A 22,136-nucleotide genomic window follows, 5' to 3' on the forward strand; every position below is an offset into this window, starting at 1 on the left:
TATGATACTTGCTCCACAGTCTTGGATCAATGCATGCAAGGTGGCAAAAGGCAGTGAGATTGGTTATGTCAATTTAAGTTGTTAAACGTCAGTTCTGCTAGAACAATGATGTGAAACTGGGCAATTAGGAAGAATTAATAACCCAAAGAAAACTAATAACTGTAAATCTTCAACATGCTGTTTCCATTTACTAATCTAAATCTTATTTCTCAAGTGTGTATTTCTCAATTGAGAGTCACCAGTACAAAGTTACTGTACCCTACATCTATCTGCTACACTATTCTCACCTTCCCCAACACATATACACACAGTTGTATTTGTAATCATATGGCATTTGTAGGCCAATACTAAAATGGCTTCAGGGCTCATGGCCTAGGGGATTCCACAGTCAGAGAGAAAGCACATACTTACCTGGAACCAGAATTCTCTGGGCTAGCAGTTATCCATCTAGTCCACCTGTGTCCAGAGCTGTCCAGACTCTTGAATTTACAAAAGAAATAAAAGGCCCTATCCCTGTTCTGAAGGAGTTTGCTCTCTTTTTAGAAGCCATGTATGAGTGACACTTTTGAGGAAAGCCATTCAAGACCCAGTATAACTACAATTAACAAATGGTGAGATGTGGAGAAAAGGTAACCCTTCTGCTTTGCTGGTGGGAATATAAATTGGTGCAGCCACTATGGAAAACAGTATGGAAGTGCCTCAAAAAACTAAAAATAGAACTACTATGTGATCCAGAAATTCCTCTTGGGCTTACACTCAAAGAAAATGAAAACACTACTTTGAGAAGATACACGCACCCCAATATTCACAGTAGCATTATTTATAATAGCCAAGATACAGAGACATATATATATGATTGAATGCAAAAGAAGGGGGCAGCAGAGGACGAGATGGTTGGATGGCATCACCCATTCAATGGACATGAATTTGAGTAAATTCTGGGAGATAGTGAAGGACAGAGGAGCCTTGTGAGAGCTGGACATGATTTAGTGGCTGAACAACAACAATATATAAATATGTATACACACGCAATGGAATATGAGCCATAAAAAGAATGAAATTCTGCCATTGGCAGCAATATGGATGGACCCCGAGGGTATGATGCTTACTGAAATAAGTCAGAGAAATACAAATCCTGTATATTATCACTTACATGTGAAATCTAAAATATGAAACAAGTAAATGAAAATAACAGAAACAGACTTACAGATATAGAGAATAGCTGGTGGTTACCAGTGGGAGAGTAGAGGAGGAAGGGGCAAAATAGCATAGGAGATTAACAGTAAAAATTACTACCTATAAAATAAATAAGCTACAAGGATATATATATTATACAGCACAGAGAATATATCAGTATTTTATGATAATTTTAAATGGAATATAATCTATGAAAACACTGAATCACTAAGTTGTACATCTGACACTAAAAAAACAAGAAAGATCCAGTTTAACAAAGTGCTAAAATTGTAGGGGGAGAGGAGGTAGGTTCTCATAGAGGAAGAGTGCTCAGTTCAGACCACAATAGTCAGGACGACTGCAAGAAGCCCATGGGCTTGAGTCATACCCCGAAAGCACTGGATTAGGGAAAAAAAAGAGAAGGCAACTACTAACATGTATTGTATGCCTATTATATTCTAAGTACTATGTTAGGCAATCTTTTAGCTTATTTTGGTCTCATTATGGCCTTGCAAAGTGTATCTGTACACTCATGTTTTATAGGTGAAGAAACTAAAACTTGGTTAATGTTATCAAATATTGTCTGAGTTTCAAATATCTGTATTATCAAACATTGCCTACATCGCATAACTTTCTTTTTTAGATCTTTCTATTTTCATACTTTGTTTTTAGAGAAGTACACCAAACTGATCATGATTGAAGACAATAAGGAAAACAAAGACCATTCCTTCGAAAGGGAAAGAGCAACCCTTATTTTTTCCTTAAAAAATGAAGTTGGAGGACTTATAAAAGCACTGAAAATCTTCCAGGTAAATACTCTCCATATTTTTGCATAAAACTTTTATGAAATGGGTCTATAAGATTATTTGTAAATTCGTCATTGGTGGACTACAGAAATGTTTTAAGCATTTAAATTTCTAAAATATTGCTCAGTTCTATCAGGTGGGCAAGGGATACAAACAATTTATAGAAATAATTTATTATTTAATAAAGAAGTGGAGAAAGAAAGATTTACTTCATAGATTTTGAAGAAGCAAATTTTAATTTTAGCTAAATAAATATTTAGATTTTAATGATATCATTGATATTAATATGTTAAATTATATTTTTCTACAGCAAAATAGCAAAGATTCTACAATTATACTACTCCTTACTGTCAGAGCTTCAGTGCATTTGGCACTTAACTACACCTTTGATGTGAAGGAAAATTGCTGTGATGTGTAGGGAAACAATCTGGCAATATGTATTGTGAGCCTGAAAGTGTTCACACATTTCGGCCCAGTAGTTCTACTTTCATAAATCTGTCTTAAGGAACTTGGGTCAGCCAGTCGGAACACGAGTGCTTACTGAGTGCCAGCTGCGATTCATGGGGTTGCAAAGTCTTGGACACGACTGAGTGACTGAACTGAACTGAACTGAAGGGCACAGTACTTCCCCCCTGGTGGCTCAGATGGTAAAGCGTCTGTCTACAATGTGGGAGACCCGGCTTCGATCCCTGGGTCGGGAAGATCCTCTGGAGAAGGAAATGGCAATCCACTCCAATACTATTGCCTGGAAAATCCCATGGACAGAGGAGCCTGGTAGGCTACAGTCCATGGGGTCGCAAAGAGTTGGACATGACTGAGCGACTTCACTTCACTAAGGGCACAGTGCCCTGCTGGATACAGGGGAGCAGAGCAGACCCAGTGCCCGTCCTCCCAGTGCACACAATCCAGTGCAGAAGACAAACACTGAACAGTTACGTTAGTAGAGAAATGATCGTTGTTGTTTTCTAGTCACTAAGTTGTGTTTGACTCTTCTGTGACCCCACGCACTGTAGCCTGCCAGGCTCCTCTCCCAGGCAAGGATACTGGCATGGGTTGCCTTTCCCTTCCCCAGGGGATCTTACTGACCCAGGGAGTGAACTCGTGACCTCTGCATTAGCTGGCGGATTCCTATCCACTGAGCTTCGCTGGTGGCTCAGATGGTAAAGAATCTGTCTGCAGTGCAGGAGACTCAGGTTTGACTTTCTCTTTTTTCACTTTTTCAACCTATAGGGGGCAACCATTTTCAACTCTTTTAACTATATTGTATGGTATTAACTTCTACATTTATAAACAATATGTGTATTCTGCTGCTATTTCTTGATTTTTCCATTTGTAGATATTACCTATTGGTTTTCTCCTATGGAAGTAAACATTTAGCTTCCTTGGCACAACTCCCTTTCTAGAGGCGTCCTCAACTCCCCTTTCCCCCACCTTCCCAGTGTAGTTATGCCCCAATTTTTGGCTATATCAGTCTTTAGTGTTTTCATTATTAAGATTATGTAAATCTTGCTCAGAGAAAAGCCATATTATCCATTATTCTGACTTTTTATTTCTTTATGTACCTAGTGCAAGATTACAACATAGTGTTTAAGGGCATAGACTATGGATTTGGACAGCCTGACTTTGAATTCCAGCTTGAACACTTACTAACTGTGTGCCTTTGGGTAAACTGCTTAACCTCCTTGTGCCTCTGTTTCTGTAATTGAAATATCTGATAGGGAATGTCTCACTTATTGCTTTAACTTTACTGGAATTTTCTTGGATCTTCTTGACTAAATTTTTCTCCTGGATGGACTTTTAAATTATTTGATTATATTTCCTTGCCACATTCCATCAATATTTTGATTTTAATAGCACTCAATTTTAGATTGATTTAGGAAGAAATGACATTTTGTGTCTTTTTCTACCAAAACATAATGTATAGCTTTACATTTGTTCAAGTAATCATTCAAAAAATATTTCTAATTATAAAATTCATAAGAAATAGATTCACTGAAACTCTCCTTTGTTCCTGATCAGCTCCAGTATTTGTAGCTCACTTTCTTCTATTGGTTCCATGATAGATTCAACATTCCAGGATGAACCCTGCCTATTCCAGTTCCCAACATCCCTGACACTCACTCTCTATTGTTATTTATCAAGTTCATGTTCCCTGATAATTATCTCATCCCTACTTTTACTCATACAAGTCCCTCTTGTTTGGAATCCCACTTCTCCCCTTCTGTTTATTAAGACTCGCCTCAGTTCCTATCTACTTCATAGAAGCGTCTACTTTCTCTAGCTCATGATGCTTTTTCCCTTTGTGGAACATTTTCTGCTCCTGAAGCCAAACTATTTGTATTTTCTTAAGTCTTTCAGGCTCCCTAGGTGGTGCTAGTGGTAAAGAATCCACTTGCCGATGCAGGAGACACAAGAAATGAAGGTTTGATCCCTGGGTGGGGAAGATCCTCTGGAGTAGCAAATGGCAATCCACTCCAGTATTCTTGCCTGGAAAATTCCATGGACAGAGGAGGATCCTGGTGGGCTACAGTCCACAGAGCCACAAAAAGCTGGACACAACTGAGCGCATGCGTGCATGCGTGCCTGCGTGCACACACACACACGCACGCACACACACTTAGTCTTTCATGTATTAGCCAACTAGATTGTCAGCTTCTTGTATGTCTTGTCTTTCTTCGTATGCTTCACCGCCCTTACCTGGCTATACAGGTGTTCATGAAGTTAATTCAGATTCGACATGTTAGTATTGGAGAGCATCTACTCTTTCTCATTTTTTAGATGTTGGATGATTGGTTCTTATGTTTCATGATTATGTCACCAGGGTTTTCCTTCACCACCCAAACTGGTAACAGAAGATACCCTCCCCTAGCAGGTTTACACATATGGCACCCATAGCTCAGGCTGGCATGGGAAGACATCAGAAGAAGCAATCTGATTCAGCTGGTGACTTGAGTTTGTAGCCTAGGAGATTGGAGGTATTCAACATTTTGTGTTCAAGCTGTTCATCTAGTTTTAGTAAATGGATTTTTTCAAAGGAAACTTTTCTTTCTGAAGGACTAGACACTAAGATAACTTTTTCAAAAAGCTAGCCTTTATTTGTGAGAATTTTCAAAGAGTTCTTTTCATCTAGAAGACTAGGTCTTTTGATTTGAATGCCAATCAGTTGTGGAAATCTGGGGGACTCCCTAGTGGGTGTTCATTTCATTTATTGGTTTCTGGAGGGTGTGATGAATTTTTCAAACTTAAAAAAAAAGTACCTAACATTTAGGAGGAATTGTTTTGCTGCTGGCAGGACTGAAAATGGACTTTTCCCCCCGCTGGCTACCGTGACAAATGATGAGATTGATTTTCAGCGGTAATGAAAGCAGTTTGCTCAGAGACTATAACCATTTGTGGCAGCCATGGATACTCTTCACCTTCTTCTTTCCACAGGAGAAGCATGTGAACCTGTTACACATCGAGTCCCGAAAATCAAAGAGAAGAAGCTCAGAATTTGAGATTTTTGTTGACTGTGATATCAGTAGAGAACAACTGAATGATATTTTTCATCTGTTGAAGTCTCATTCTAATATTCTCTCTGTGAATCTACCAGATAATTTTACTGTGAAGGAAGACGGTAAGTTGAAAGGTGAAAATGCTACTCAGATGATTAAATGCATAATATATGTGTCTGATCTTATGTTTATCTTAAAGGCATGAAAGTAAAAATCAAATACTGTCTCTTCAAATTGCTTACAATCTGATAATAAAGAAATACAAAATGTAACTGCTCAAGGTGCTAAAGAAAAATTATAAAGCAACACTTTATCAAAGGTGAGAAGTGAAAAGAAAACCTTGAGTATAATAAAGAATTCAGAATAGTTAGAAATCCATTTAGTTATCTCAATTTTTAAATTGTCAGGCATTTCTTGGTTTCACAAATCTCAAATTCACAATCTCTGAGCACTTAATAACTCTTACAGGGAAGATTCTTAGCAGATATTAAATGGATATTTAAATCTGCTGAAACTGTTGACAATTACTGACAACTATGATATGAAATACTTTATATGTGAAATACAACATTCTTCCTTGCCCTCACTTCCACCGAAACCAAATGGAAAAGCAGTAAAGCCCTCTAAGTTTTTGGATGGTCAGATAGCAAGGATATAGTCTAAAATCTCTATTGTGAAAAAATCCTTGTAGTTTACCTAGGGCAAAACACAAGCAAATAAATCAGTCATTTTTGTATATGGTCCTCAATTTTAAATAATCCCTTCAGATTATGTTACAAGATTGGGGATGTAATAAGCGCTGATAGTCATCTGTTATGTGTTTGTATGCCTATGTGTGCTAAGTCACTTCAGTCATGTCCAGCTATTTGTGACCCCATGGACTATAGCCCGCCAGGCTCCTCTGTTCATGGGATTCTCCAGGCAAGAATACTGGAGGGGGTTGCCATTCTCTTCTCCAGGGGATCTTCCTGACCCAGGGATCGAACCTGTGTCCCCTGCACTGGCAGGCAGATTATTTACTTGGGAAGCCCTGAACCTTGGTTACCTCGTCTATAAAATGATGAGTCTTATAGTGGCTAAATTGTTCAGTTGATATTTAGGGAACAGCAGCTTGTGTCAGATATTTCTACTAAGAAATGGGGATATAAAAAAATAATCATACCCTAGAGTCATTCCAATTCTTTTCTGTAAGACAGCCATATACGGTTTCATTACAGTAAAACATAGTAAAAGCTTTTGAAGAATTAGAATCATAGTCCCGGGAACCTAGAAGATAGAGAATTAGCGCCACCTACAGGGTCAGGGAAGGCTCATTTGATTTGGGTCTTGAAGGAGAAGGATATTCTCAGGAAAATTGAACGATGAGGGTGGAGCAGGACTGGGAGTGGAATAGTTATTCCAGGGAGAAGAGCTTTAGGAAGGCTTGTATGTATGAGGGATGGCAAGAAGATCAAAGTGGCAAAGACATATGTGATATCTAGGATACTTTTAATCAACAAAAATAAACATTCAGTGAAAGTGAAAGTTTCTTGTGTCCAACTCTTTGCGACCCCATGGACTATACAGTCCATGGAATTCTCCAGGTCAGCATACTGAAGTGGATAGCCTTTTCCTTCTCCAGGGGATCTTCCCAACCCAGGTATCAAACCCAGGTGTCCTGCGTTAAAAGCAGATTCTTTAACAGCTAAGCCACACATTCAGAGTTTTTAATAATTTAAAAGTATTTAAATTTAAAGACATTCAGAGTTTTAAACATTTAAATTTAAAAACATTCAGAGTTTTTAATAAATTTGCACCTTAATCTGTAAAGTTCATCCTTATCTACTTTTTAAAGATAGCTAAAGTTTTAGCTATGCCAAAGCCTTTGACTGTGTGGATCACAATAAACTGTGGAAAATTCTGAAAGAGATGGGAATGCCAGACCACCTAACCTGCCTCTTGAGAAACGTATATGCAGGTCAGGAAGCAACAGTTAGAACTGGACATGGAACAACAGACTGGTTCCAAATAGGAAAAGGAGTACGTCAAGGCTGTATATTGTCACCCTGCTTATTTAACTTATATGCAGAGTACATCATGAGAAACGCTGGGCTGGAGGAAGCGCAAGCTAGAATCAAGATTGCCGGGAGAAATATCAAAAACCTTAGATATGCAGATGACACCACCCTTATGGCAGAAAGTGAAGAGGAACTAAAGAGCCTCTTGATGAAAGTGAAAGAGGAGAGTGAAAAAGTTGGCTTAAAGCTCAGCATTCAGAAAACGAAGATCATGGCATCTGGTCCCATCACTTCATGGGAAATAGATGGGGAAACAGTGGAAACAGTGTCAGACTTTATTTTTCTTGGCTCCAAAATCACTGCAGATGGTAATTACAGCCATGAAATTAAAAGACGCTTACTCCTTGGAAGGAAAGTTATGACTAACCTAGACAGCCTATTCAAAAACAGAGACATCACTTTGCCAAAAAAGGTCCATCTAGTCAAGGCTATGGTTTTTCCAGTGGTCATGTATGGATGTGAGAGTTGGACTGTGAAGAAGGCTAAGTGCCGAAGAATTGGTGCTTTTGAACTGTGGTGTTGGAGAAGATTCTTGAGAGTCCCTTTGGACTGCAAGGAGATCCAACCAGTCCATTCTAAAGGAGGTCAGTCCTGGGTGTTCTTTGGAAGGACTGATGCTAAAGCTGAAATTCCAGTACTTTGGCCACCTCATGCGAAGAGTTGACTCACTGGGAAAGACCCTGAGGCTGGGAGGGATTGGGGGCAGGAGGAGAACGGGACGACAGAGGATGAGATGGCTGGATGGCATCATGGACTCAATGGACATGAGTTTGAGTAAACTCTGGGAGTTGGTGATGGACAGGGAGGCCTGGCGTGCTGCAATTCATGGGGTTGGAAAGATTCAGACACAACTGAGCGACTGAACTAAACTGAAAGTTGTAGCTTAAACTGTTTTGAACTTTTGGTCTGTGACTAAAATACATCATTTCTCCAAGACTTAGGAAGTTAAGGCTCAAAACATTTTTAAATTCAAAAATTTTGAATAAGATGTACTTATTAGAACTAGAGCAATTTACTTGTTTACATTTTGCCTCAAAGTGCAAGCCAAAATAAAAAATCTCATCCAAATGGATTTGTGACTTCCTTAATTTCTTCTTTCTTATTGCCTAATTTAAGAGGATCTCTTCAACTGTTAGTGGTTTTTGTATTTTGCAGGTATGGAAACTGTTCCTTGGTTTCCAAAGAAGATTTCTGACCTGGACCATTGTTCCAACAGAGTTCTGATGTATGGATCCAAACTGGATGCTGACCATCCTGTAAATATTTTAAATATAGAATATAAAAATATAATATTTTCATGAAAATAATTTAAAATGAACTAAGATGTTAAGGGTATTATTTTTCTTTTTTAGAGAAAGTGCTTATTCTAGACTAAATAAGGATCTTGATTAATCTGAGTTTCAGGAAGTGTTATTAGACCTTCATGTTGGTGGACTTGATACCAAGTGACTGAAGAGCATCCAATTTCATTGGCTCCAAAACATCTGTCCCATGTCTGGAATTCTTAAAATTGAGAGCTCTTCCAAGAATTATGCTACAGTTAAGACTGTGTCTGCAGTTTCTATTAAAATGTGATACAGTACAGGCGTGAGTTGGAGCATTACTAAATCTGGAGCATTAGGACTTCTTATGGATGTCTAGGATCCTAGGAGGGGAGGAGAAGAGCAAGTCCACATTAGAGTTGTACAGGCCAGGGGTTTAATCTAGCTTCTGTCACTCATTAGCTGTATAAATGTGACCATGTACTGCTTTGGACAGCTCCCAGCTGATCAGTGAATTTATAATAATATCTTATCAAGTAAGTATTGGAATGAATGAATTCCTATAACTGCCCTTGGGGAGCTTACAGTCTAGCAGCAAAAGTAAATCAGGTATATATAAACACACACACAAGATTTAAATATGAAAAGTGTGCTAAGTGGCATGCAAAGGCTGTTTTGAGATGTACACAAGGGAGGAAACACTTCTAGCTGAAGAGATCAGAGAAAGGCAACCTGTTAACTTTGCCTTAGAGAATTTGGGCAGTAAAGAGATGGAGAGAAATGACAATTCATTGCAAAATGAGCAAAGATTCAAAGGTAAGAAAATCTGGGGCATGTTTATGGAAAGGGGAAAAGGATGTAAATCAGTTTTACTGACCTACTACCAAGGCCTGCTGATTTTCACCTCCTAACTACTTCTTAAATTTGCTTCTTGTTTATTCTTACCATATCCCTTAACTGGTTTCCCTGCCTTCATCCTTGCCACCTCCATTCTGTTCTCCTTATAGTCACAAGAATGATCTAAAGCCTGAGTGTCACAATTACCCCTCTTGTGCGTAAGTACAGATCTAAGAGAATTGAAAATATAAGTCCATGTGAAAACTTGTAAACGGATGTTCATGAAAGCATTATTCATAGTAGCGAAAAGGTAGAAACAACCCAAATATCCATCATGATGAATGGATAACTTAAGCATGGTATGTCCCCAAAATGAAATACTAATGGCCATGAGGCTTCCCTGGTGGCTCAGATGGTAAAGCCTGCAGTGTGGGCGACCCAGGTTTGATCCCTGGGTTGGGAAGATCCTCTGGAGAAGGAAATGGCAACCCACTCCACTACCCTTGCCTGAAAAATCCCATGGATAGAGGAGCCTGGTATGCTACAGTCCACGGGGTCACAAACTGAGTGACTTCACTTTCCTTTTAATGGCCATAGAAAAGTGTGAAACACTCAACATGCTACAGCATGGGTGAAGAACTTTGAAATCTCTGTCATAGTGAAAGAAAAGCCATTCACAGAAGGCCATATATTGTGTGATTTCTTTTATATACAATGTCCAGAACAGGCACATTCCTAGCAATTGGAAGTAGATTAGTGGCTTTCAGGGCTGGGGATGAGGGAAAACGGGAATAGTCTGCAAATGAGTAGGGTGTTTCTTTTGGGGTGATAAAGTGTTCTGGAATCATGGTGGAGGTGGTTCACAATATCCTAGAAGCCACTAAATTATACACTTTAAAATGTCAATTTTAAGGTATGTGATTTTACATCTTGATAAAGTTGTTATTTAAAAAAAATCCCAATGGCTTCCAATTACCCCAAGACTAAAATCCGGGCTCTCAAACAGACCTTTGTTAGCAGGCCTGTAACTAGTCTTCACTGCACTCCAGCTCGCTCTCCAGACTTCCGCAATGTCAGATCGTGTCTGTTTTCCCAGGCACAACATGCTATTATTTCTGCGTTGTCCTTAGTGCTGTGCTTCCTGTCCTACACCTAGCTCTCTCAGCTCCTCTTCTGAGACTTAGCTTAGGAGTCAATGCCAGGGACCCTTTCCTTACCCCCACTGTCCTCTTCACATACTTTGGATTCGAGTTTCTCTTGTGAGTTTGAGTGGTATTTGTGCCTGTCTCTAACAAGCCATTTATCATATGCTTCAAAATCATTGGTTAAAATAAGCTCCTTGAAGACCCAGATTGTGCTGTTTTTTTCTGAATCTTAGCACAAGGCCAGGTGCATAGTAGGGACTTGTAAATCTACGTTAAACATACAAGTCTCATTCTTTCCTTTCAGGTGTCCTCCCCTTCTTTCCAATTTTGTATTATGGATTATTTCCTCCTGAGACTTACTGTTTGATGCCTTATTTTGCTTATTGTTTTTATTAAATATCTTTTATAGGTATAAATTCTAATGTTGCTATTTTGTCTGTTTTTATTATCATTATTTTCTTCTGCAAGTGATTAATATGTCAGCATTTTGCAATAAACTCTGAGGCTAGATTCAGCTGCCATGATATCAAATATTAGTAATTACTACTTTGTTATTAATTACTTTATAGGAAAATATAACTGAAGATGTAGTCAAACAATTAAGAAAAAAATCTTGCCCTTGGAAAACAGCCATGTACTTTAACTAGGGTGGTACTTTTCTTTTTCCTCAAACTATTTTATTTTTGTAGCTACTGTAATATTTTTATATCCATAGTATCTTTTATCTTTGTAGTCACTATCATATAAAGCTATCATATAACATTGACTTTAAAATGATCGTAAACTTCTAAACAGTGCTTGCTCAAAATAAGTTATACAGCCCTTCTTTATAGTCACTTGCATAATAATGAAATGTTTTCTAAATCACTTGTCAAGTATATTTTAGAATGGATATTTAAAAACTTTTCTTTAATTATTAGGGCTTCAAAGACAACGTCTACCGTAAAAGACGAAAGTATTTTGCAGATTTGGCTATGAACTATAAACAGTAAGTGTACTATAAAAATAACTTAAAACTTTGAAAAAATGAAATAAATGGCATAAATTATGCTCATATAGTAAATAGAAAACAAAATATATGCTACTGTTTATTGGATGCTAATTAAAAATGACTTCTTCTCTTTATCTCATTAGTGGAGACCCCATTCCTAGGGTTGAATTCACTGAAGAAGAGATTAAGACCTGGGGAACTGTGTTCCGAGAGCTCAACAAACTCTACCCAACTCATGCCTGCAGAGAGTATCTCAAAAACTTACCTTTGCTTTCTAAATACTGTGGATACCGGGAAGATAATATTCCACAATTGGAAGATGTCTCAAACTTTTTAAAAGGTAATGAGCTAATTAATTTTTATAAGAGGAGTATTGAACTCTTTTTCAACCACAACAGAATTTTTTATAGAGGACTAACATCTGGTTATATGGAAAGTCAGAATTTTTTTGTATTCTGTCCTGGAGAATTGGGCACCACATTTGAAGAGGGACATTCATAACCTGGAGCAAATGTGGAGGAAAGTAAGCAGAATTGTGAGGGGATAGAAAAATGTATCAGATACATAAAATCTGAAGGATCCTTAGGGAACCTGGGAATTTAGGGGAGCTTATAGCTTTGTTTAAATATTTGAAGGTCATCTTATGTATTGGAGGGATTATTATACAGCTCTAAAGTAAAGGACAGTTGGATAGAAAGAGCAAACTTTTAGTTCAAAATGGAGATCTTGCTAAAATAGCCATTTGAAATGCAGCCTGCTAATGAGATGATTAGTTCTACATCCATGGAAATGTTCATGCAAAAGTTCCATACCCACCTGTGATAGAGAAGATTCAGGCATCTTCGGAAAGCTTGGAGTAAATGATCTCTGAAGCCCCTTTCTACACTAAGATTCTACTGTCTTCCCAAGAAAGAAGATGTTTTAGGGGAAGCATAAATGAAGAGTAAGGACAACTTTCCTCCTTTCAGTCCATCATGCTTACTTGGGCCAGGTTTCCTTATCTTTTCCTAGCTAAAATAAGAAATAAAATGATCAGTGATCTCCAGAGTCTACAACATGTAAGAGAAATAAACATCCCCTTTGATCTCAGCAGATTAGAACCTTAGGGGAAAAAATAGAAGTTATGTTGTTGACTCAAAGAGAGTTTAGAGAAAGTGAGAGTTGCTCAGTCATGTCTGACTCTTTGCGACCCCATGGACTGTACAGTCCATGGAATTCTCCAGGCCGGAATACTGGAGTGGGTAGCCTTTCCCTTCTCCAAGGGATCTTCCCAGCCCAGGGATCGAACCCAGGTCTCCTGCACTGTGGACGGATTCTTTACCAGCTGAGCCACAAGGGAAGCCCAAGAATACTGGAGTGGGTAGTTTATCCCTTCTCCAGCAGATCTTCCTGATGCAGGAATCGAACCAGGGTCTCCTGCATTACAGGCGGATTCTTTACCAACTGAGCTATCAGGAAAGCCCCAAAGGGAGTTTATCTTATGGAGTTGAATAGATATGTAGATGTTTATAACAGTCTATGTAATAAATTCAATAACAGTATCTTCCAATCACAATAGAATTTATTACATAGACTGTTATAAACATCTAATATTTTTTCAACTCCATAATTCTCACTCCTCAACCACTGTATACAAAACTAAGAACTAAACAGAAGATGGCAATATAGTTTTTACAAGGGAAGAACTCATGATAGTAGTTCCTATGAAAACTAGATTTAAAAATAGTAGTGATTAAGAATGGCAGAGAACCAAAGCACATGAACTTGTGGGGCTTAACAAAGATAGACTAGCATATGCTACAGAAGTTATTATCAAATCACATTTGCATGAGATTTAGAGGAAATATTTTGTTATGGATATGAAACTGAAAGCTGATCACTTGGGGTCTGGAGTTTGAGCAGGCTGCAGAGCTTATAGCTAAAGATGTTTCAAGGGAAAGTGTCAAAGACAGAAACCAAAATTGAGAGTCAGTTCCAACAAAATGTGAGTTGGAAAGGGCTACCTACCCTGGCAAATATGGTGGCCACTAGACAACTGTGGTTGTTTAAATAATTAAAATAAATGTAAATCAAGATGTTAGTTCCCCAACCATAGTAGCCACATTTCAGTGCTCAGTAGCCACACATGGCTAGTGGATACCCTATTGGGTAGTCCACATAATGAACATCTCCATCTTTGCGGAAAATTCTTTTGCCCATCAGAGTGGGAGAATCCAAGTACAAGGGAATGGGGGTGGAACTGGAATTACCAGAATGTGAGAACTGAAGTTGAAAGATTCTAGGATGACCCATAAGGCCTGCTAGAACTAACATCAAAACAAGATGTCCTTTTCATCATAGGGGATTGGAATGCAAAAGTAGATACCTGGAGTAACAGGCAAGTTTGGCCTTGAAGTACAAAATGAAGTAGGGCAAAGGCTAACAGAGTTTTGCCAAGAGAATGCACTGGTTGTAGCAAATACCCTCTTTTGACAACACAAGAGACAACTCTACACATGGACGTCACCAGATGGTCAATACTGAAATCAGATTGATTATATTCTTTGCAGCTGAAGATGGAGAAGCTCTATACAGTTAGCAAAAACAAACCGGGAGCTGACTGTGGCTCAGATCATGAACTCCTTATTGCAAAATTCAGACTTAAATGGAAGAAAGTAGGGAAAACCACTAGACCATTCAAGTATAAGCTAAATCAAATCCCTTATGATTATACTGTGGAGGTGACAAATAGATTCAAGGGAATAGATTTGATAAACAGAATGCCTGAAGAACTATAGATGGAGGTTTGTGACATTGTACAGAAGGCAGTGATCAAGACCATCTCCAAGAAAAAGAAATGCAAAAAGGCAAAACGGTTGTCTGAGGCTGTCTTAGAAATATCTGAGAAAAGAAGAGTAGCTAAAGGCAAAGGAGAAAAGGAAAGCTATACCCATCTGAATGCAGAGTTCCAAAGAATAGCAAAGAGAGATAAGAAAGCCTTCCTCAGTGATCCATGCAAAGAAATAGAGGGAAACAATGGAATGGGAAAGACTAGAGATCTCTTCAGGAAAATTAGAGATACCAAGCAAACATTTCATGCAAAGATGGGCACAATAAAGGACAGATATGGTATGGACCTAATAGAAGCAGAAGACATTAAGAAGAGGTGGCAAGAATGCACAGAACTATGCAAAAAAGATCTTCAAGAACCAGATAACCATGATGGTGTGATCACTCACCTAGAGCCAGACATCCTGGAATGCAAAGTCAAGTGGGTGTTAGGAAACATCAGTAAGAACAAAGCTAGTGGAGGTGACAGAATACCAGCTGAGCTGTTTCAAATCCTAAAAACGATGCTGTTAAAGTGCTGCACTGAATATGCCAACAAATTTGGAAAACTCAGCAGTGGTCATAGGACTGGAAAAGGTCAGTTTTCATTCCAGTCCCAAAGAAAAGCAATGCCAAAAAATGTTCAAACTACTGCACAATTGCACTCATCTCACATGCTAGCAAAGTAATGCTCAAAATTTTCCAAGCCATACTTCAACAGTACGTGAACCGAGAACTTCCAGATGTTCAAACTGGATTTAGAAAAAGTAGAGGAACCAAATAGGAAAAGGAGTACGTCAAGGCTGTATATTGTCACCCTGCTTATTTAACTTATATGCAGAGTACATCTTGAGAAATGCTGGGCTGGAAGAATCGTAAGCTGGAATCAAGATTGCTGGGAGAAATATCAATAACCTCAGATATACAGATGACACCACCCTTATGGCAGAAAGTAAAGAGGAACTAAAAAATCTCTAGATGAAAGTGAAAGAGGAGAGTGAAAAAGTTGGCTTAAAGCTCAACATTCAGAAAACAAAGATCATGGCATCTGGTCCCATCACTTCATGGGAAATAGATGGGGAAACAGTGGAAATAGTGTCAGACTTTATTTTGGGGGGCTCCAAAATCACTGCAGATGGTGACTGCAGCCATGAAATTAAAAGATGCTTACTCCTTGGAAGAAAAGTTATGACCAACCTAGATAGCCTATTGAAAAGCAGAGACATTACTTTGCCAACAAAGGTCCATCTAGTCAAGGCTATGGTTTTTCCAGTGGTCATGTATGGATGTGAGGGTTGGACTGTGAAGAAGGCTGAGCACTGAAGAATTGATGCTTTTGAACTGTGGTGTTGGAGAAGACTCTTGAGAGTCCCTTGGACTGCAAGGAGATCCAACCAGTCCATTCTGAAGGAGATCAGTCCTGAATATTCATTGGAAGGACCAATGCTGTAGCTGAAACTCCAATACTTTGGCCACCTGATGAGAAGAACTGACTCACTGGAAAAGACCCTGATGCTGGGAAAGATTGAAGGCGGGAGGAGAAGGGGATGACAGAGGATGAAATGGTTGAATGGTATCATCATTGACTCTATGGACATGAGTTTGAGCAAACTCCTGGAGTTGGTGATGGACAGGGAAGCCTGGTGTGCTGTAGTCCATGGGGTTGCAAATAATCAGACACGACTGAGTGACTGAAATGAACTGAACTGAACCGAGAGTTTGAAATGAAGGACAGAATTAGAGCTTATAGAGGTCCCCAGAGCCACTGCAGCAAATAACTTTTAGAGTGGGCATGCAGTCTCAACTGCTGGGGAATGAAAGAGCACCAGTCAGTTCACATAAAATAAAGAAACTACAAGAAGGTACTGGCTAAAAATGTCATAGTTTCAAAAAATGGTTGATCTAAACTAACAGATTTTTAAAGTTTTTTTTTTTAATTAAAAAAAAAAAGAAAAGAAAGATTGTCTAAAGAACAGTTTAACCTCTTCATGGAGACAGCAAGGTGTAGTATAGGGCCTGGGTTCATCCTACATTTATCATCTACTGTGTGGCCTTGGGCACATTATTAAGTCTTTGAGCCATAGTTTTATAGCTGTCTCAATCATAAACATGAAAGGAGATGTCATGTGTAAAAATTCTTAACTCACTGGCCACTGTTAAGTGGTTAATAATTATGACTTGTATGACACATTTTAGTTTCATGTTCTCCCTCAAAGCGTTAACTTGGTGCCACTGGCAGAATTAAAATGTTGCGGTAACTAGTCTATTCTGGTGAACATTTTTCTCCTTTGCTTTGCAGAACGCACAGGTTTTTCCATCCGTCCTGTGGCTGGTTACTTATCACCAAGGGATTTCTTATCAGGTTTAGCCTTTCGAGTTTTTCACTGCACACAGTACGTGAGACACAGTTCGGATCCTCTCTACACTCCAGAACCGTAAGTACTTCTGTTGCAGCATCCATCCATCAATATGGTACTTACCTCATGAGTTTTTCTTTTTTCCTTGAAGATCAAGTGAATTAGCACATGTAAAGCATTTTGAATGGTGCCTGGCCTGTAATACATGTTCTTATGCGCTATACATGTTAGTCATTATTATTACCAGTAGTAATTGACAACCTGTTAGGTACCAAGTACTGTTCTAAGCATAAGGGATGTAAGACTGAAAAAAATGCAAAGTTTCCTGCCTTCATAGAGCTTATATTCCAATGGGAAATACAGAAAATAAACAAGTAAATATGAATAAATTAGAATATAAGTTCCATGGAGAAAAATAAAGCAGGGAAAGGGGACAGATGTGTGTGTGTACATGTATGTGTTTCTATTTTGAAAAGAGTGATCAGAGAAGGACTGTCTGAGAAGGTGACATTTGAACAGAGACCTGATTTGGGGGTGGAGGTGGGGCGACCTGTGGATGTCTGTGGGTATTTGCATGAATTTATGTATATGTGTTTGTGAATGTTCAAGGTTTTGAACCAAAATGATTTCTTTACTATAATAATGTCCTTTGTCGTCCATTTCCAAAGTAATACCACCTGATCAGTTTGAATAAAAGTAAGATCAGGTTTTTATTTGATTGAATGGTTGGTCATGCATTTATGTTAAACGTCATGGTGTGACAACTTGTACCTCTTTTTTCAGAGATACCTGCCATGAACTCTTAGGTCATGTCCCTCTTTTGGCTGAACCTAGTTTTGCTCAGTTCTCCCAAGAAATTGGCCTGGCTTCTCTTGGAGCTTCAGAAGAGGCTGTTCAAAAACTGGCAACGGTATAAATCTGGAAATCACTGTACAGATCATTAATTCTTAACTGGGGTGGGCTGTGGGTATTTGTGTAGTTTAGAAGTACATATTCCAGATGAGCATTAGAAAATTTGTCTCTGCTTATATTTAATTTAATTTAAATAATTTAAATAACATTAAAGGAAGACGTTAAAGGTTTATCCAAAGAAGATGTGGTAGGCTACAGTCCACGGGGTTGCAAAGAGTCAGACACGACTGAGCGACTTCACTTCACTTCAAAGAAGACACGAGCTTAAAAAAAAGGCAGAGAAACAAAGAACACCAGAATACAACAATGTTAATAGTTTACATACCCTTTTTGCAGTAAAAATGATAGGTTCTCTAAAAATGATGCTAAAAGTATTTTTTAGCACTTTATAAGACAACATGCTGGAAATATAAAGATGAGTAAAGTCTAATTCCCACCTTCAAGGAACTTAATGTGTTAGTCACTCAGTCATGTACTACTCTTTGTCACCTCATGAACTGTACCCCGCTAGGCTCCTCTGTCCATGGAATTCTCCAGGCAAGAATACTGGAGTGGTAGCCATTCCCTTCTCCAGGGGATCTTCCTGACCTAGGGATTGAACCTGGGTCTCATGCATTGCTGGCAGATTCCTTACCGCAGAGCCACCTGGGAAGCCCATAAAATGGTTTATTATATTTTAATATTAATTAGTCAATATTTAAATTTTGTCTCAGTTTACATTTGAATATGGTAAATATAGTTAGCTATATCCTACATAAACGGAAGGTCCTTAGGGTCCTCAGTTATTTTTAAAAGTATGTAAGAGTTCCCGGAACAAAACTTTGAGAAGTCTGGCTTGGTCAAAGCCAGACTGTAGAAATACTTGTGAGCTAGTCTGGGGGTCTTGGATTTTATTCCAGGGTAATTTGGGTCAGTGACTAAGCGTCATAATTTGTTTTAAGTTGAGCCATTCGTGATGTGAGAGAAATACTGATGTCCTTTTGCAGTGCTACTTCTTCACTGTGGAGTTTGGTCTGTGCAAACAAGAGGGGCAGCTCAGAGTCTTTGGTGCCGGCTTACTTTCTTCCATCAGTGAACTCAAAGTAAGAGTTGTAAATATTTGCACGTAACCATATTCACTTAGTGTAATTGATACGACCTGAAATAGTTTCTGGATTTGAACAAGAGCTTACTGCGGAAAATACTTGGGGTGGCAGTAAGCATACCTAAGAGGTATTTTTCTCTCTTTCCTAAGTTTTCTGAATATAGATGCCTATTCAGAATATAGATATATCTTCTAAATAAATAAGTATTTTAAAGTTTTTGCTTAACAAAGTCTTGCTGTTTCCTCACTGTTTTTGGTGTGCTAATAATAACTTCAGTACTTTCTAGGGAATTCTTCAGTGAGATTTATTATGTATCTAATAAAGGAATGAACCTCTGTTTGTTAGGTGGTGAGTGTGTATTCAGTATTGTCCAAAGTACAGTCCTACTCTCAAAGAGCCCACCACCTGCTGGAGGGCAAAAATCATGTACAGGAATAACTACTGTTGGGTAGAAAGCAGATGCCATATTAACAGTAAATAAATAAAGATCCTTGGGTACATCCTACATGGAGAAGAGTGTTATAAAGAGTGGGGCATTTATAGGGAATAGCAGTTCATTTGTTTTGGTTTAGTGTATTGTGGATTAAATAGAGATGTAGGAAATAAGTTTGGAATTGTAGATTGGGACCACTGTGTTAATAATATATTCAGAGGTGTGCTGATTCTGGCAGCTGTGTGAAGAAGGTGATCCATGAAAATGGATAGTATTTTTTGATTTACGGACTCTTTGTCCTCTAGCACGCTCTTTCTGGACATGCCAAAGTAAAGCCCTTTGACCCCAAGATTACATGCAAACAGGAGTGTCTCATCACAACTTTTCAGGATGTCTACTTTGTATCTGAAAGCTTTGAAGATGCAAAGGAGAAGATGAGGTAAAGTATATCTTCCTCATGCCTTAATTTGCCTCTGCTTTAGATAGGTCCAGTAATGTAACAAGTCACAGAAGTAAGCAGCTAATAATTAGAAGCCCTCTAGGCACCTTCTGCCTGGATCATATCTCCCTTCCACAGTAAATATTTAGGATGTGTTGTTTACAGTGATGTTCAGGGTTGCAAATATGAATCAGATACACTGAGAAACTGGTTATTTCCCATTCCTTCTTATCAGAGAGTTTATAATCTAATAGGGAAAACAAAATGTATGCAAATTACTATATAACAAATTGGAAGCCTTAAAGAGATACAGATGAAACATTGTTCTTTTATCTAGGAGCAATTCATTCCAGCTAGGGGAAAGGGAAAGCTTAATGGCATTTGAAAAAGGACTTGTAGTATACATAGGGTTTAGATATGTTCAACGTTAGACCACCTCATGCGAAGAGCTGACTCATTGGAAAAGACTGTGATGCTGGGAGGGATTGGGGGGAGGAGGAGAAGGGGACAACAGAGGATAAGATGGCTGGATGGCATCACTGACTCAATGGACGTGAGTTTGAGTGAACTCTGGGAGTTGGTGATGGACAGGGAGGCCTGGCGTGCTGCAATTCATGGGGTCGCAAAGACTGAACCAAACTGAGCTGAATGTTAGACAGTATTCTGTAATGGACAGTATTCTGTTTTCATCATTTTCCCCCTAGAAACTGATTGCCTCTTATTTGTTTTCTTACATAGAGAATTTACCAAAACAATCAAGCGTCCATTTGGAGTGAAGTATAATCCATATACACGGAGTATTCAGATCTTGAAAGATACCAAGAGTATAACCAGCGCCATGAACGAGCTTCAGCATGAGCTTGATGTTGTCAGTGATGCCCTTGCTAAGGTCAGCAGGCAGCTGAGCATCTGACAGTTACCAGTTCTAATCCCGAAAGCATCTGAGCACCAATTCGGAGGCCTGTGGTGCAACTGTGGCTTTGCTTGAAGAGCCGATTGTGGAGGGACAGCAGCCAAACAATAGTCTCTACTCCCATTCTTTAAGGGACCATTATTCTTTGAAAATGTGTACCCAGATACCCCGAGTACACATCTAGATATTTTAGCCACTACTTATTTTTTTCTTTTGGTAACAGCTTTTGTGAAGTATAATTCACATGCTATACAATTCACCAACCATCCCAGTTTTTATAGAGAATTTGCTTGACCCAATGTATAGATCTGTTCTTAGCCTGATTTTGTTTTCCCCAGTTCTTCTTGAGTACAATGATCACTTAAAACACCTTGATGGTTATTATGGAGCTAATCCATATTGTTATCTAAGATCCTCTTATTTCTACAGCATCTAACTTATCATCAAATTTGGGCCAAGCTTGGTCACATTCACATGCCTCAATTTAATAGGAAACCAACTCTCTCCACTGCTAGCTTGAGCAAAAGCAGAGAGAGCTTTGCATATGAAATGTGCCTAGTAAAGAGCAGATAGTCTAATTTTAAGTGTAACGTCTTATAGGGAAAGAGGAGTATCTAAATCTAGAAAGGCTGATTGGGACATAATCGTTAAGAATTTGCGACTTTATTTTGTAGGCACTAGGGAGCGCCTGCCGAGTGACCATCCTCCTTGGGGATGGTCTTTTCTTTCTATGGCGCTGTGTATGTTTTACACGATCTGCCCTACTCAGGAGGCCAAAGGGAACTTGGTGGGCGTGCCACTTGCAAGATCCTGAACTCAGACATGCAGCCCCAGAGAATGTCCTCAGGTTAGTAGGAGACAGTGTTGTTAGAGGGAGAGTTCAAACTGAGACAGAGGAGAGACATACCAAGTTAAAGTTGGAAAGCAGTGCCAAGCACTTTAAGGGGAGACCATAAATAGGAAGGCCAGGCGTGAGGGCATAGGGTAGGGAACGGGGAAGAAAATGGTGTAAGATGTGTCAGGAAGAGCATCTTCGGACTGACACTGAAACAGTGAAGATAGTTAGCACTGGCTTTTATGTGGTGTCGGCGGTGTAGTACAGGGAGCGGGTCTGATAATAACGGGTAACTCTGGAGTCCACAGGACAGGCTTTATTTCTTCAGTTTGCTCCTATTCTCCCCGCACCTGCGAAAAGAAGACTTTCCTCAAGTTTCTGCTTTTGGCCCTCTTTCCTCTCTGCTTTCTGTTCATGGAGATGTCATCCATGTCCATAACTTCAATTCTTATTACCTATGTCTCCCATATTTGGAGTTCTAACTCTTAACACCTGTCTTGAGTTTTTGCCTTTTAAATCCAACTGCCTACTAGATATTTCCATCTAATGCCCCATAACTTAGGCCAATGTTGTGTAAGTTCTTGTC

General features: G+C 38.9%; 1 protein-coding gene across 1 annotated transcript; it reads left to right on the forward strand.

Annotated features, from left to right (window-relative positions):
- Positions 1 to 1,868: 1,868 nt before the first annotated feature.
- TPH1 (tryptophan hydroxylase 1) lies at positions 1,869 to 20,715 on the forward strand. Its single transcript, XM_052652968.1, has 10 exons — positions 1,869 to 1,985; positions 5,415 to 5,598; positions 8,689 to 8,789; positions 11,698 to 11,765; positions 11,912 to 12,108; positions 16,876 to 17,011; positions 17,717 to 17,843; positions 18,832 to 18,927; positions 19,669 to 19,802; positions 20,541 to 20,715. Exons 1-10 carry the CDS (start codon positions 1,869 to 1,871, stop codon positions 20,713 to 20,715), a joined length of 1,335 nt encoding a protein of 444 aa, XP_052508928.1.
- The last annotated feature ends 1,421 nt before the right edge of the window (positions 20,716 to 22,136 follow it).

The sequence above is a fragment of the Budorcas taxicolor genome, chromosome 15 (genome assembly GCF_023091745.1).
Source record: "Budorcas taxicolor isolate Tak-1 chromosome 15, Takin1.1, whole genome shotgun sequence".
In the NCBI taxonomy this organism is placed as follows: domain Eukaryota; kingdom Metazoa; phylum Chordata; class Mammalia; order Artiodactyla; family Bovidae; genus Budorcas; species Budorcas taxicolor.

What these genes read in the sequence shown, in the direction of transcription:
- TPH1 (XM_052652968.1), top strand. Translation starts at nt 1,869, where the DNA reads ATGATTGAAGACAATAAGGAAAACAAAGACCATTCCTTCGAAAGGGAA. An exon ending in TTTTACTGTGAAGGAAGACG is followed by an intron (nt 5,599 to 8,688) that starts GTAAGTTGAAAG and finishes TGTATTTTGCAG; the next exon opens with GTATGGAAACTGTTCCTTGG. An exon ending in GATGCAAAGGAGAAGATGAG is followed by an intron (nt 19,803 to 20,540) that starts GTAAAGTATATC and finishes TTTCTTACATAG; the next exon opens with AGAATTTACCAAAACAATCA.